Here is a 15,159-nt window from a genome sequence, read left to right on the forward strand (position 1 = left end):
TATATCACTTGGGGGCTTGGTCGTGTCCGAACCAATGCAATACCTCTTGATAGGCGAGAGCTGCCAGATCACTTGGGGACTTGGTCACGTCTGAACCAGTCATGCCTCTTGATCGGCCTAAGGCCACAGAATCACTTGGGGGCTTGGTCGAACCCGAACCATTGCCATGCCACTTGATCGGCATAAATGCCACGGTTTCATTTGGGGACCTGGCTGACTTGAACCATAGCTACACCTATCGGGAGCTTGGTCGTGTCCGACCATGGTAACGCCATCTGATCAGCTCAAATAAGCCTCTTTTTGCAAACGGTTTTGTCATTGCCTTTGCTTTACATTTTTCTTTGAAAGATTTTTCTTTCTTTTTATTGCGTTTTTTTAAACCGACAAAGTTTTAAGCCGGTTCAAACTGTCAAATTGACTGAACACGGTCAAATCTTAATCCGGAGACTATCTGCCCGGTTTGATTTTCTGTTACCATCCTATTATGGAGTAAACCGGTGTTTATCAACCCGGCTCGGCTTTCAACTACAAGTTGTCAGTACACGATCAAATTATAATCCGGAGACTATCAGCCCGGTCTGGTTTGACTACGAGTCACCAGTATTATATATGGTTAAACCGGTGTTTATCACAACCCGGTACAGTTTTATCATAAACCGGCACAATATGAAAGGAGTTATCATTACTCAAGATTGGGGTTATCACTCTTACTACAAAAGTTGGTAAAACCAACAATGTGATTCAATGTCACAGGTATGATGTATTTCATATTTGATTATTCTTAAGTGCAGCCTCGGTTATAAACACAGGTTATATGTCAGGCATTATGACCCGTCCGGCGGTAAACCGCCAGGACACTTTAAACTTGCTGTATGCAGAAACAGGTTGAATAAAGTATGACGATAAATTATCCGGTGTTTATTAAAACGGCCTGGATTTAGACTATAAGTCGCCAGTATATATTTGGATTGCGCCATTGGAATCATGCGTTCATAAATCATTGGGTTATATTATTCAAATAGCCAAACTTGGCTGAATTTCCATTATGATGTTGAATGAATAAGGTTTTCATACCGGATTATGTTATCTTGGATAGCCAACATGGCTGGATTTTATTATGGTTATTAATAACAGGTATTATTGAGGTTTTCAAAGTCACTTTAGCGCAATGGCTATTATATTGTCAATGGATATGGTTTATTTTACAATTGAAGGAATAGTCCCGAGTCGCTGCAGGCTCACGACCCGGCACTTGGGGGCTACATTATTCAACTAAAGATTATATCAAATATGCAAGTCTCATGTTGCTGCAAGTATGCACCATGACACTTGGGGGCTAATGCAAAGTCATTGTTTGCTCACTTATTGAAGACCCAACTCATCACATCGTAATGAGCCGGCCCTTGGGGGCTACCAATTGCTCTTGTTAACAATTCAAGGTACATAAATTTTCATCTATTATTAAAGGATCCACTGCTCAGTTGGTAGAGCACAAAGCTCTTAACCTTGTGGTCATGGGTTCAAGCCCCATGATGGGGGTTACATCATAAGATGATTTCATTAAAGAATATATCAAGTCCCATCTCAATATTATCTTATTAAGCCGACCCTTGGGGGCTACACATTGTTGCTCAAGTTTACGTGATCATATTTACAAAGTCCCTGCTCATTATTGCATAATAACCCGGCCCTTGGGGGCTACACTGGTTGAAGTTTTTATGAGCATCAAGCAATTACAAGTCCCAGGTTGCTGCAAGCATGACAACCCGGCACTTGGGGGCTACATATGTGGAATACTCAATTCTGACTAGTGACTGGTATGAACAACATGGATTTCTTCAAAATTGGTAACATTTATATTGAAGCAAGTCTTAAGCCATCACTTTGTTCTGCTCAAGATTTGGGGGCTACAGGTATTATATTATTATCAAAGAAATATTTTCAAATTCTCTGTTTGAGAAAACCAGATTGACAAGCGTCACCAATCATTATGACCCTGTGGCTGCAACCCGGCGTCATCAATAATCATGAACCGGCGTTGTGAACCGGCGTTGGCAGCAATCATAACCCGGCGTCTATCAACGGTCATAATCCGGGATCATCAGTTTTTATAACCCGGCCATTTTGGTAATGTTAAACCGGCAAGTTTTACATCTTCAAACCGGCTGAATATCATATAAGTATTTCAAGACCCATATTTCTTAAACCAGCGCTTTGGGAGCTGAGTCAAATGAGTTATTCTTCACAATATTTCTCGGTGACAAACCAATGTCGGCAAATTGATTATGAAGCTGGTTTGTTGACCCGGATTTCCCAAAAGGAGGAAATAACAAAGACTTAAGAATGATCAGGTACCGGTTTACAAAAAAATTTAACCCGGAGCATAACCTGTCAAAATTGCTCTTGAGTTTATGTTGCAGATCAGTTTAACATGGATAAATCCAAATTAAACTGGGGGCTAATGTTGGGGATATACCCCGTGGCGTAAACCGGCCGGAAGTATAAACCGGCCGGACTGGATGACTCACTGGTAACCCTCCCGGAGCTTGGCGGTTCACGGGCTACCCGCCCGGTCTTGGCGGTTCATTAGTAACCCGGCGGGCGGGTCAGATGGATGACGAGGCCCATGGCCCAGAAGGCCGGTTCATGTTTAATGATGGGCCGGTTTATGAGAAAAGCACAAGGAATATTCCCTTACAAAGGAGGCAAGACTAGGACTCCACTTGTAATAGAGTAATCCTAGTCCTAATAGGACTAGTCATGTAAACCGCCCCTCCAACATATATAAGGAGGGGCAGGGCACCCCAAGAGAGGGGAGGGGGACAAGTTCCACAAGTTGGACAAGTTAGGTTTAGACAATAGCTCTCAAGTTAGAGCACTCTTGTAACCGTGATCATCATCATCAATATCAATGAAGCAGGATGTACGCTTTTACCTCCACCGTGAGGGGCCGAACCTGGGTAAAAACATCGCGTGTCTCGTCCCTCTCAACCCCTCTCAAGCTACCACATAGATGCGTTGGCCTCGCGACTAAGTCCTGACACTAAGGACATCTGCCGTGATAATTCCACGACATATGGTGTGGAGGCACATGATATTAACGTTTGAAAGAGAAAAATGCCTGAGTGGGATGAGACAATGTGAGCTATCAAAGATAACACAAGGATCTGAAGAAGAAGAAGAAGAAGAAGAAGAAGAAGAGGATGGTGAACTTCCCCCTTGATTGCCATTGATGAACACTCAAATGATGTTAATTTGGTAGTGTATGTGTAGTTTAGTCTATGGTAAGGTCACCACTAGTGAGAAGAGGTGATCACAACATTAAGTTGAAGCAACCAAACGCCAGGTAAATGCATCTTCGGAGCCATAACCCTCAAGTGTTGTCAACCGAACGACATGTACCAAACCACCTCCTAATGCAATGCACACAACCAAACATGACGCAGAACATAGCCTGGAGTAAACACGCCCTATATTAAGGTTTTCGATATCCGCACGGCGAAATATACACATGTTTCTTCATCTTTTGAAGATAGAGATGCCACAATGACCAGAGTGCCGCTTTCCCCCTATGTAAAAATCAAACACTTCCGAATAATATTTAAAACATGTTTAGTTTATGTTATTTCTCAAAAAATGGAAATAAAATTTGAAAACAGTTTCATTTTCTTTTGCGGGTGAAAAATAGTTTCAGTTCTGCCATACAAGTTTCAAAAACTACAGATTCTAATGAAATTCTAAACTAGCAAAATGCACGAGCCACCTGCTAGTTATTCGAGAAATAATTATGGATTACTAAGAAATACATTCATCTTATTGTTTTTTTGAAGGCACCAACAATTGCTGGCAAATATATTATGGGTAGGGAGCAGTATTTATAAGGCAACTATCGCGGTTTGAGGGGAAAAGGTAGAGAAAAGGGAAAAACAGGGCCCCTTGGGCCACGCTGGGAGATCCCTCACGTTGGACCCCCAAAGGGGTGCTGCAAGCATTTTGCTCCCGTCAATCTCCATGCCTCCAAGGATCCCCGCACTGCCTGGAGGGTGGCCCAGGGCGCGGTGATCCTCCTCTGGAAAACCATGCGGTTTCGCTCCAGCCATAGCTCCCATGAGATGAGTATGGTGAGCGGCATGATTCTTTCTGATGCTCGGCTGGGGTGGCGTTGAGGATGTGTGCCTAGTATGCCTCCGACCTGTCGCCCTCTGGCCAGGTGCTTGGTGCAAGAGCGGCGTAGCCGCACCATCCTACCACAGCGGCCCAGGTCCTCCGTGCCTCCGGGCATTGCCATATTAGGTGGACTGATGATTTGAGGTTCCGAACACACAGCTTGCAGAAATAGTCGTTTGGTCACCCTCGCCTTTGCAGTCTGTCGGCGCACCATAGCCTGTCGAGCATCAGCAGCCAAGTGAAGAACTTGCAGCATGGAGGAGCCCGGGATTTTCAGAACATGTTTGCAAAATCTGAATCTATCCTGCCAACGAACTGGAGTTTGTAAGATGCCGCTGCGCTGTATGTGCCAGAGGGAGTTGTCTTTCAGGTGATGTTGTCTGGCACAGCAGCCTGATTTGGGCCTCGTTGGTCATGTTCCACAGCCTCCTAAATTCAAAGATGTTGGCGTCGGAGAGGGGTGGGCGACGGATGTCCTGAATCCACTTTTGCCCTTGCAATGCCTCCTTCACAATGCGATTTTTACACCTGCATCGGGAAAAGAGCGAGGGTGTGATTGCCTTTGGCGACATCGGTCCTAGTCAGGTGGATTCCCAGAAGAGTGCATGCTCGCCATTGCCAGTCGAGACGCTCGTTGCAGCAGCGAATAGCTTGCGATCCTGGCCATCACACGGCAAGGGGAAGCTAGTCCAAGGTCGGGCAACTTCATCCCATGACAGCCATAACCATCTAAGCCATAGGGCCCTTCGAATTTTGTACTATCTAGAACTCCTAGGCTGCCAAGCTCGATCGGGGAGCAGACCGTCTGCCAGTTTACTTTGCATTTGCCACCTGATAGTTTCTCCTCCTGAGCCCAAAGGAAATGCTTGCATATCTTGTCAATATCCTTCAGAGTTCCACTAGAGGCTTTGATGGCAGTGAGCGTGAAGATAGGAATGGCTGAAAGCACAGAGCGGACAAGCGCTCGCCGGCTCACGCTATTCATTAGTCGCCCCTTCCATCCTGCTAGCTTAGCCTTGATGCGGTCGAAGATGAACTGGAGATGCACCTTCTTCAGTCTTCCTAGAGAGATTGTCAAGCCCAAGTAGGTGATCGGTAAACCTATGCGTTGGCCGGGAAAGCCTTGCAGTATGCCTAGGTCCAGTGCATGACATTGGATAGGCGCAACCGTGGATTTTGAAGGGTTACACGCAGTCCCGTGGCTTCCCCAAACCTCTCTAGAATAATTAGCAGGCAGGAGACCTCCTCGTTGCATGGGTTCGAGAAAATGATAGCATCATCTGCATAAAGGCTAACACGCAATTTGATGTCACACCCAGGAAGTGGCGTCAGATATCCCAGAGCAACAACATGGTCTAGAACCCGCTGTAGCATGTCAATTGCTAGGATGAAGAGGAAAGGGGATAGTGGATCGCCTTGTTGAAGCCCTCGGCGGTGGTCGATCAGCTCGCCCTCGATACCGTTTAGAAGGATTGCCGAGGAGGAGGATCACAGTAGCAGAGCGATCCAATCGCGCCATCTGGCAGAGAAGCCTAGTTTCCGCAGGGGCTCAAGTAGGTATTCCCAGGAGATTGAGTCAAAAGCCTTAGCTATATCCATCTTAAACAATAGTGCAGGCTTCTTTCTACGATGCTGGCTATGTGCCGCATTTTTGACGAACAAAAAGCTATCATGGATGCATCTAGTCTTCAGGAAGGCACTTTGCGCTGGAGAGATCAGACTCCCAAGCTTGGGAGCAAGGCGCAGGGATAATATCTTAGCGATGAGCTTTGCAAAGGAATGCACTAAGCTAATTGGTGAGAAATGTCCAACGTTAGTTGGGTCAGAAGTCTTCGGGATGAGCACCACCAATGCTGTGTTGAGACATTGGAAGCTGGCACCTCCATTGAGGTCATGGAACTGTTGCAGAGCCCGCATAAGATCAGCTTTTATGATGTGCCAGCACCACCTGTAAAAGACACCGGAGAAGCCATCCGGGCTGGGGGCTCGGTCTGGCGGTGACTGCTTGATGGCGTTCCATACTTTAGCTTCCGAGAAGGGGAGATCTAAGCCAGATGCGTCGAGTTGTGGTAGCTAAATTTCATCCCAGTTTATTGTGCACGTGCGACGCTGTTGTGTGCCCCGAAGCTTGGTGAAGTGGTCCTTGATCACCTCCTCCTTCTCAGAGTGGCTTGTAGCAGCCACACCATCCTTGTTCAGGGAGAGAATGAAGTTTTCCCTTTTCCTAGTGTTAACTTTGGCGTGGAAGAATGCCGTGCTAGCATCCCCAGCCCTCAACCAGTTGATCCTAGAGCATTGCCTCTTCCTAGCCCTCTCTATGGTTGCTAGGCCCAGCAGGCGGAGCTTCAGCTTTGTTCTAAATTCTAATTCTGCAGGCATGAGAAGTCATTTTTCCTGAGCTGTGTCGAGGCGCAGGACGAGCTCCTGGGCCATGTGGAACTGCAGCTTGGCGTTGGAGAACAAGCCCCTGCTCTAGATCTTTAGTGCCTTTGCGGTGCGTTGTAGTTTTGTATGCAGGATCCTGATGGCACAGCTAGAGCTAATTGGTCTTGGACCAAGCTGCTAGGACAATTTCATGGAAACCAGGAAACTTCGGCCAGAAAGCTTCGAAACTAAACCTGGGTCTACTAGTCGGTGGTTTAGCGCTTGTAAGAACGAGAGGGTTGTGGTCCGAGACTAACGTAGAAGCTGCGTGCAGCAGCATTGAGGGGAATAGTGCGTCCCAGGCAGGGTTGCAGAAGACACGGTCCAAGGCAACCAGAGTGAGAGCTGTTGATCGTTGCTCCAGGTGAATTTTCAATTTTTGCATCTAATCTCGAGCAATTCAGCATAATTGATGGCATTGAGGAATTCACCCATGAGTCTGCGATTGAGGTTGAGGTTGTTTTTGTCCCTGGCTTCGTAAATTTGGTTGAATTCACCGAGCACAATCCATGGTTGGCCTAGGGGTGGTGTAGAGCTGCACATCTCAGCCAAAAAGCTCTCCTTGAGGCTATCATCTACCGGCCCATAGACCGTGGTTAATCAGAATTGCGAGTGGGAGGTCAGCAGCATAATGTTGGCAGTCATGTTGAATTGCAGGGTTCATCTTATTATTGCGGGTCTTACATGTTGGTCCGTCCAGACATTTCTATATCACACCTATTACACACACAAAGGTAGCAATAATAGAGGAGCAACACTATATATGCTCGCCCAAAATTCTTCAAATTCTTGCTTGACGCTAGATATTGTTGAAAAGAGGAGGGAAGCGGCAGGGCACGTCATCACCATCGGCGCCCTCAAGAAACCCGGCCTCCCGGCAGAACTCGACGGTGTCTGCTATCGTGTCCCTCAGCGGCCGCTGGCTCCACCCCAGCTTCTCCAGCTTTTCGGAGGTCATCGGAGCCGGGTGATCCATGTCATATATGCTCTCCCTGCCAAATACCCAACCAATCGTATTGTCAGTTAATCCTAGACAACAACAACAACATATGCCAAATCATCACGGGATAATTAGAATAGAACTCCTACTCAGATATGTAGGGGTACCCAGGGTACATGCTCTTGAGCAAACGCAACAGCTCCCTGACGGTGATGAAGTGTGGCGCGCAGATGTGCCGGCCGGTGGCTCCGGGTGTCTCGTAGAGCAGGAGCAGCGCGCCGGCGACGTCGCGGACGTCCACGATGTGCCACAGCTTGTCCCTCACCTGATCACGGCCTCCTGCATGCACACGTCGAAAACATCGTGAATAGATCAAGAGCAGGGAATGCACGTACTATCGCTGCTTGTTAGGTGAACTCAAATGTGTGAAGTGAAGACGGCTATAGCTAAAACCTTTGAGCAAGTAGATGAGGAACTGGCTACTCGCGTTGACGGTCGGCTGGAGCAGGGGGCCAAACACCAGTGCAGGGTTCAGTGTCACCACGTCGAGCCCGGTTTCACGCCCGTACTCCAGCGCCGCCGCTTCTGCCGCGATCTTGGCAACAGGGTACCAGCTCTGCAAATACATGGTGCAAAATGGTGTCGTCGTGTTTGGATAGAAAAATATACGGTACCACACGTTGTCTCTTAAGTTGTTATTATTACCTCATTGCTCCTACAGAATTCTGTGTCTGACCAACAGCTCTCGTCTCTGATCTTGCCTTGGGGCCAGTCTTTGGGGTTGATCTCCACAGCAACCATGGATGACACGACGACCACTCGTCGGACATTTGCGGCGGAGGCGGCCTTGAGCACGTTCGTGGTGCCGGTAACAGCAGGCCCCAACATTTGTAGCTGCACCATTATGTGTACACGTTAGATATGATTCCACATTATTATCATTTTTTTTGTTTTTCTTAATAATTACTATCTCTGCAAAGAAATATAAGATTTTTTTGCGGGAAGCAAAGAAATATAAGATGGGTTTAGATTACTATAAAGTAGTGATCTAAGAGCATTTCTAGCCCCTCCTTATTGGCCTACCCTTACAAAAGGCCAAAGGAGGTATGTCGTCGGGTCAAAGTCTTTGACCGTTATTTGGTACAGTTACTGATGTGTGGGACACCCGTTGCGGGCCCATCTATCGGGATGGCAAGGCGGCATGCTGGTGCGGCACAACGACGGGTGGCGACGAGGTGGTGGTGGTGTGATCACGACGGCATCATGCGGCCATCCAGTGGCGACGTGATGGTCTGATGGCGGTTCATCGCCGAGAATTGACGGTGGTCTGACGGTTATGGCAGTGCAGTGACGTGGCATGTATTGGGAAAGATATATCTGAAGATGCATCTTGGAAAGATGGGGTGTTTTCTTGTGATCACCAAAAAGTATTGAGAATACAGAATCTGCTGGAGTATGTTTTAGTGCCAACTTTCTCTATACCAACAATTTTTTAGGGAATGGAAAGCTGTTGAAGTATGATGTCCTCAGTTTGAATTACCTTTATCATGTCTTTAGTTAATTAATATTGTGTTTTAATAATATTATATGTGTTCTTATGTTTGCACATAGTGCAATTAGAGCCGCAACCGATACAAGTTCGACCGAGGTGGAATAGGCTCACCTCAACTTAAACTAAAATTAAAGCGAGCTCAAACTGAGTAAATCTCAAGGTCAAGCTATATAAAGTGGCTCGTGTGTAGCGCGTAACGGTCTCGAGGTACTTTAAAGCTAAAGAACATGATGTTTTAAATAATCTTAACATGGTTTTTTAATAACCATCGTCAATTTTTTGAACAAGCAATACAACACAAGAAACCAGTATAACATATTATTCCAATCAAAACAATGATACCATTTTATAAAGATAGTTTGACTTATTCTCTCTCAACCGGAGACTAGTATTTAATAGAAACATTTCATGGATGAACTAGCAAAAGAAAGGTCCACTTCCAAACTTTGGCCCAAAAAATGCAGGATATTTAACACACCAATGACCAAGTACCATACCATAATGAGGTAAGCTACCATGTTTGCTAGTAGTAGATAAAATGGAGTAAAATCGCACACAACATATATGATAATAAATTATTTATTTTTATTATATATATATATCAATATTATTTAATATAATTATATTATATTGAGCTAAAACTGAGTGATCCAATGTTGGCTCAAAATTAGTCTATTTCTTTATCGAGCTACATAAAATGCTCATACTAAGTTCATTTCTTTTTGAGTCAAGATAAAAGGCTAATTAATCTCAAGCGACTCACAAGTCTCAAGCTTTTCTTGCAGCCCTAAGTGCAATGTTTATATTGACCCCATGGTTTCATCAATACTGTATTACCTTCCAAGAGGTGATACTAACATTGTCTGTTGGATCTAACAAAACTGGTGGCTCATGTTATTTTGGGACCATCTAAAATTTCTCTTTTTTTGGCTAATGGAAGAGAACATCTCCGGCCTTTGCACCAGCTGGTATACATCACAAACCAGGTATGAAACTTGCTTACCTCTGGATCGGTTAATTCTCCTGAAGGAACAGGAGTCGCCACATGGAAAACACCCTGGCATCCCGAAATGGCAGATGCCATTGCATCATAGTCAAGGAGATCAGCCTTGAAAAGCTTGAGGTTGCTAGCAGCATTATCTAAGCGCCTTAGATGGGCAGTCTTGTTATCACCTGAAATATCAAAAGAGTGAAACACGAAAGCCTTCATGTATATTGTAGCCTATCTTATTGAAAAACTGAACACATGGAATGTCTTTTTTAAGGCACAAAAAGGTTTCATGTTAAGTATGAAGCCTTTTTTTAGTGGGGTAATTCAAAGGAAATGCGACACGAGGACTTTCTAGAGGTTATCCATCCTAGCACTACTCTCGCACAAGCATGCTTAACTTCGAAATTCTGATGGCATCCGGTGCTTTAGGTACTGGTATGATCGCATCCCAGGTATGAAGCTATAAACATGGCATATCCATAGAAGCAAACTTGATTTTTTTTTCTTTCAAAAAACGACCTAAATTTCCAAATTAACAGATACCTGCATAGTAGCATATATAATATATAGTGCTTACATTTACATCTATAGCGTGGGCTTGTATCTACTAACACAAAAAGATTTATCTTTCCACCAGGATAATTCTATCATAACATAATATTTCCATTGCATTGCATTAGGCTGGCCACAGTGAGAGTAACATCACACTTTTTAAGATAATTTTGCTTATGTGACACATATTTAATGATGAGAGAGGTGATGGTGGTAACTTAGCTAGTTACTGTAACATCACACATACCAAGACAATATGAGTCTATAGGCTAATAAATGAACCATAATATGACAACACATATGTTACTACCCACTGTGAAAGTAGTAACATAGCTTAGTAAAATGTGATGTTACTAGTCTAACTTACTTCCCATTGTAACTAGTCTTAGGCTAGTCGTGATGGGAGTATCATAGGTAGTATCATGCACGCCTACTAAGCAATTTTGATGAGATGGCATAGAATTAAATGAAGAAATAGAAGATTGAGTATTATATCATAATACTGTATCATATTAAATGATGTGCTACTTTGTGTCATGCATGGCAATAAATGTAGTCTTATATGATACTCCCTCCGGTCCTTTTTACTCTGCATATAAGGGGGTGTTTGTTTTCAGGGACTTTTTTGTGTAGGGACTAGAAAAAAGTCCCTCTTAGAGACTTTTTTACCAAACGGGAGGGACTTTTTAGGGACTAAACTAGGCATTTGGGACTAAATGAAGAAAACTCTCAAGGAGAGTCTTTTTGAGACTTTTTGGGACTTTTCCAATAATGCCCCTCCATGCACCCATTGACCCGCCACCCCATGATGTTGTTTAATTGTTATTTTTCTATATACTAGGGGCAACATGGTCATTTAATAACCTCTAGGAAGGGACTAGGGACTTTTTAGTCTCTGGAAACAAACAGGGAGAGACTTTTTAGGGACTAGAGACTTTTTAGTTGGGACTAGAAAAAGTCCTAGGACTAGAGAACCAAACACCACCTAAGAATTGTCTGAAGTCAAACTTTACAAAGTTTGACGATGTTTATATGAAAAAATATCAACGTCTACCATGATAAAGTTATACAACATGAAACTAAGTCATGACGCGTCTACTAGTATTGATTTCACATTATGAATGTTGGTATTTTTTTCTACAAAATTAGGTCAAACTTTACGAGGTTTGACTTCAGACAAATCTAATATGCGAACTAAAAAAGACCGAAGGGAGTACCAACATATGATATCATGCATTACGAACGTAGTATTATATACTAATATCATATGTATAATACTAGTATATGATACTCCACATTATAACCAGCCTTATGTATGGAGGGTGTACGTACAGAGGTCGCGGACAGTGCCGTGGACGGCGTAGCCACGGGAGAGGAGGAGCTTCACGAGCCACGAGGCGCAATACCCGGCGGCGCCGGTGACGCACACCGTCACACCTGTGGCCATGGTCGCGCTGATCCTTAGCCAAGGCCGGTCGATCTGCTCCTCCCTTCTTGCTGGCGCGGCCTTAAGTAGCAGAGGAGGAGCTACCTCATCAGTTCATCACGAAAAAGAAGAAATGAGTGGACGTAGACGTGCGGCCATGCCGCTCGATGTCAATTTACTACGCATATGCTGACGAGGACAAAAACAGTGTGCGAGTCCTTGGCATGTATGTAAATGGTTTCGTGTCCCGCTGTCTCCGTACCTCGCGTGCAGTGCAGGCGCTGTCGAGCGGTCGATGAAGTCCACGCCTGTGATTTTCTGCAACAGTAGGTATATATAGATAGGTTTGGCGCGGAGAGACTGAAGCATCTACCATAGTACTCCCTCTGTTAGGAAATAAGTGATGTGGTTTTATTTCAATGGAGGTAATATTTTTTCAAATCAAATATTTTTGGTTGCCACAAAAAAACATTCAATTTAGCATGGTCCAAAGTCTGACGTCAGATTTGTAGTTGTCTTTTTCAAAGTGCATCACATATAATTCGAGCATTTAAAACTTGTGTGTTCACTATACGTTGGTCAACTCTGGTATGATCAATAACTACTAGAGGCTACTTTACCGCATCGTTCTTCACTTCTGAGATTAAGTTTCTATTCTCTAGCAGGTTATTGCAGTCAATTGTTTCATTTCTTTTATTTACGTTGGCTTCGGGTTTAGTTATGTTCTGACAGTTTTTGTTTCATTCGTATATCGTGTTGGGCTGTCGTTCGAGACGATATTTATTCTGAAGAAGAGTGGATTTGTTTTATGCGTGGTTGTGGTGTTCTTACAGGTTTGGCCTTGGTCTTAGTCGATGGCGGTTGTGTGAGCCCTTAGGAGCTCCTATTCCATTATCTCAGAAAACGCTGACTATCATTTTTTATTTAAAAAACTTTACTAAATCAAAAGATGTTCACAAATGTAAAAAACATCTTGGATTTTAACAATTGTTCTGAACTAGAAAACCCATGATTTTCTAAAATATTCACAAATTTCAAAAATATTAGTGGCTTTCAAATAGTGTCCATGAATTTGACAAAAGGTTCACAATTTTAAAATGTTCATGGACTACACGAAATTTAGAAAAATTTGAGAATTCTAAAAATGTTCATGAATTTTAAATTAACATTAAAAAATTATAATAAATCTTAATGAATAAAAATAAAAATAGAAAAAGACCAAGGGAAATTCATGAGCATACGAGAGGTACACGTTCATTCAACTGGAGACACACATACCCTTACAAGCACCACGATGCACCGGGAGGCTCCAAATCAAAGGAGCTTAGTAATTGAATGAATATATAGATTCCGCTGCCTAGCTAACTGCTACTCAAAGGTACACGTTTTGTGCTGTTGAAAATGAACACGGTACAGACGTTTACTCTCTTTAGGAACTCTTCTTAGTTTTTTTTAAAGCAAAGAAACTCTTCTTAGTTAGTGTATATAAGTAAGTACACCGCCAGATTGGGTGGGCTCTACTGGTCTGGTCCGGATGAAAGCGGATCCATGGATAAGCCATTGTGGGACTGTTGTCTGTACAGTGTACATGTCTGTATGCTCTTTCAGGCAATCCCAAAAATGTCCACCTCAAGCAGATGGACAAAGGCTCGGAGGAATCTGCACGGCTCAAGGCCGACGTTGATCCTCAAAAAGAAAAAAGGATCAAGGCCGACGTTGATCCTCAAAAAGAAATGTCCACCTCAAGGTGGACACCGTTACAATCTGAGGCCAGTCGTTTCTGGTGTCTCCCTGCAAAATGGGCCGGCCCAGCTCACGCAGGGCCACTGCCTCTTTTTCGTATCTGACCTTTTATTTATTTATTTTTCACTTTTGTTTACACTCTCAAGAAATTTAAAAATATATATTAAAAAATATATTTTTATAAGTTTTTGAAAAAAGTTAAATATGTATAGAAAATATGTTGACCATGTATACAAAAATATAAATTGGTGTGAAAAAAGTTGATCATCTATTTAAAATATATTTAACAAGTATTTTAAAATGTTTGAAAATTTTGGATGTGTATAAATTTTTTTTGACCATGTATTAAATAATTATGGAGATCTTTTGATCATGTATATGAAAATATTAATCAGACATTTCAAAAAATGTTGAACAAGTATTTCAAAAATGTTAATAAAGCATTTGAAAAATGTTAAATGTTTATGGAAAAGATGTTGACCATGCGTTAGGAAAATGTTAATCTTGCATTTGAAAAATGTTGATAAAGCATTTGAAAAATGTTAAATGTACATAGAGAAAATGTTGGCCATGTATTAGAAAAATGTTAATCTTGTATTTAAAAAATGTTAATCTAGCATTTGAAAAAATTTAAGGAATGAAAAAACCAGTGAAACACGGGCTCATTTTGCCTTAACTACAACCCGCCCTACAACTCAATCAGAATCCCTACAACCCGCATCGTTGAAATCTATCTAGGAAACAATGGTCCGAATCCCCTCATGGCGCTCCTTTTTCTCTATTTTTCTTTTAAAGTGTGCGCGAGTTGGCCGGGTCGTTACTATTGAAACTCATGGCGCAAGTTCCTAAAGTCTTGCTTAATGCAAGAAATAGCATTCGCATGTTTCCTGGTCCTCCTGGCCTTGCGCGTGGCTCCACTTGGCTCAGGGAAGCGACTACAGAGCCCGCTACGTCACGGACGATACTGGTGGACCACGAGACCACGGGAGAGGGGGAACTTCATAAGCCACTAGGCACAACACCCTGAGGTGCCGGTCACGCACAGTCTTCCTCCTCCCGGCATTTCCAGCTCCCATATTTGAGCCCATGATCACGCTCCATCCTTAGCCAAGGCCTGGCACGGCCTTGAGTAGTAGAAGCAGCTCTCTTCACGGAAAAAAAGAGAGTAGATTCAGACAAGGGAACGCACGCGCACACACATACACACAAAACAATGCATCGGTGGACTCACCCCGATCCAGTGACCCTTTGCTACCGAAAAAGGGTTTCCCCCGGCTTTGTATTACCGATACAACCAATGATAGGTGCTGGGGCGGAAGCAGCACAGATACACCCAAAAGAACCGAAAGAGAAAATACAAAAAA

At 43.5% G+C, this 15,159-nt stretch overlaps 1 protein-coding gene and 1 pseudogene across 1 annotated transcript; both read right to left on the minus strand.

Annotated features, from left to right (window-relative positions):
- Positions 1-7,211: 7,211 nt before the first annotated feature.
- LOC125556290 (cinnamoyl-CoA reductase 1-like) lies at positions 7,212-12,157 on the minus strand. The gene is made up of 6 exons (XM_048719056.1): positions 11,959-12,157; positions 10,087-10,256; positions 8,237-8,425; positions 7,985-8,147; positions 7,681-7,870; positions 7,212-7,583 (listed from the first exon to the last, which is right to left on the minus strand). The coding sequence occupies exons 1-6, from the start codon at positions 12,071-12,073 to the stop codon at positions 7,391-7,393; spliced, it is 1,020 nt and encodes a 339-aa protein (XP_048575013.1). The 5' UTR covers positions 12,074-12,157; the 3' UTR covers positions 7,212-7,390.
- LOC125511770 lies at positions 10,405-10,523 on the minus strand (annotated as a pseudogene).
- Positions 12,158-15,159: the final 3,002 nt, after the last annotated feature.

The sequence above is a fragment of the Triticum urartu genome, chromosome 5 (genome assembly GCF_003073215.2).
Source record: "Triticum urartu cultivar G1812 chromosome 5, Tu2.1, whole genome shotgun sequence".
Taxonomy (NCBI): Eukaryota; Viridiplantae; Streptophyta; class Magnoliopsida; order Poales; family Poaceae; genus Triticum; species Triticum urartu.

Excerpts from the sequence above, each read along its gene's own strand:
- LOC125556290 (XM_048719056.1), bottom strand. The coding sequence starts at position 12,073 with ATGGCCACAGGTGTGACGGTGTGCGTCACCGGCGCCGCCGGGTATTGC. Across the intron at positions 8,148-8,236 it reads AATTCTGTAGGAGCAATGAG|AGCTGGTACCCTGTTGCCAA; the intron begins GTAATAATAACA and ends ATGTATTTGCAG. Across the intron at positions 7,584-7,680 it reads GGGTACCCCTACATATCTGA|GGAGAGCATATATGACATGG; the intron begins GTAGGAGTTCTA and ends GGTATTTGGCAG.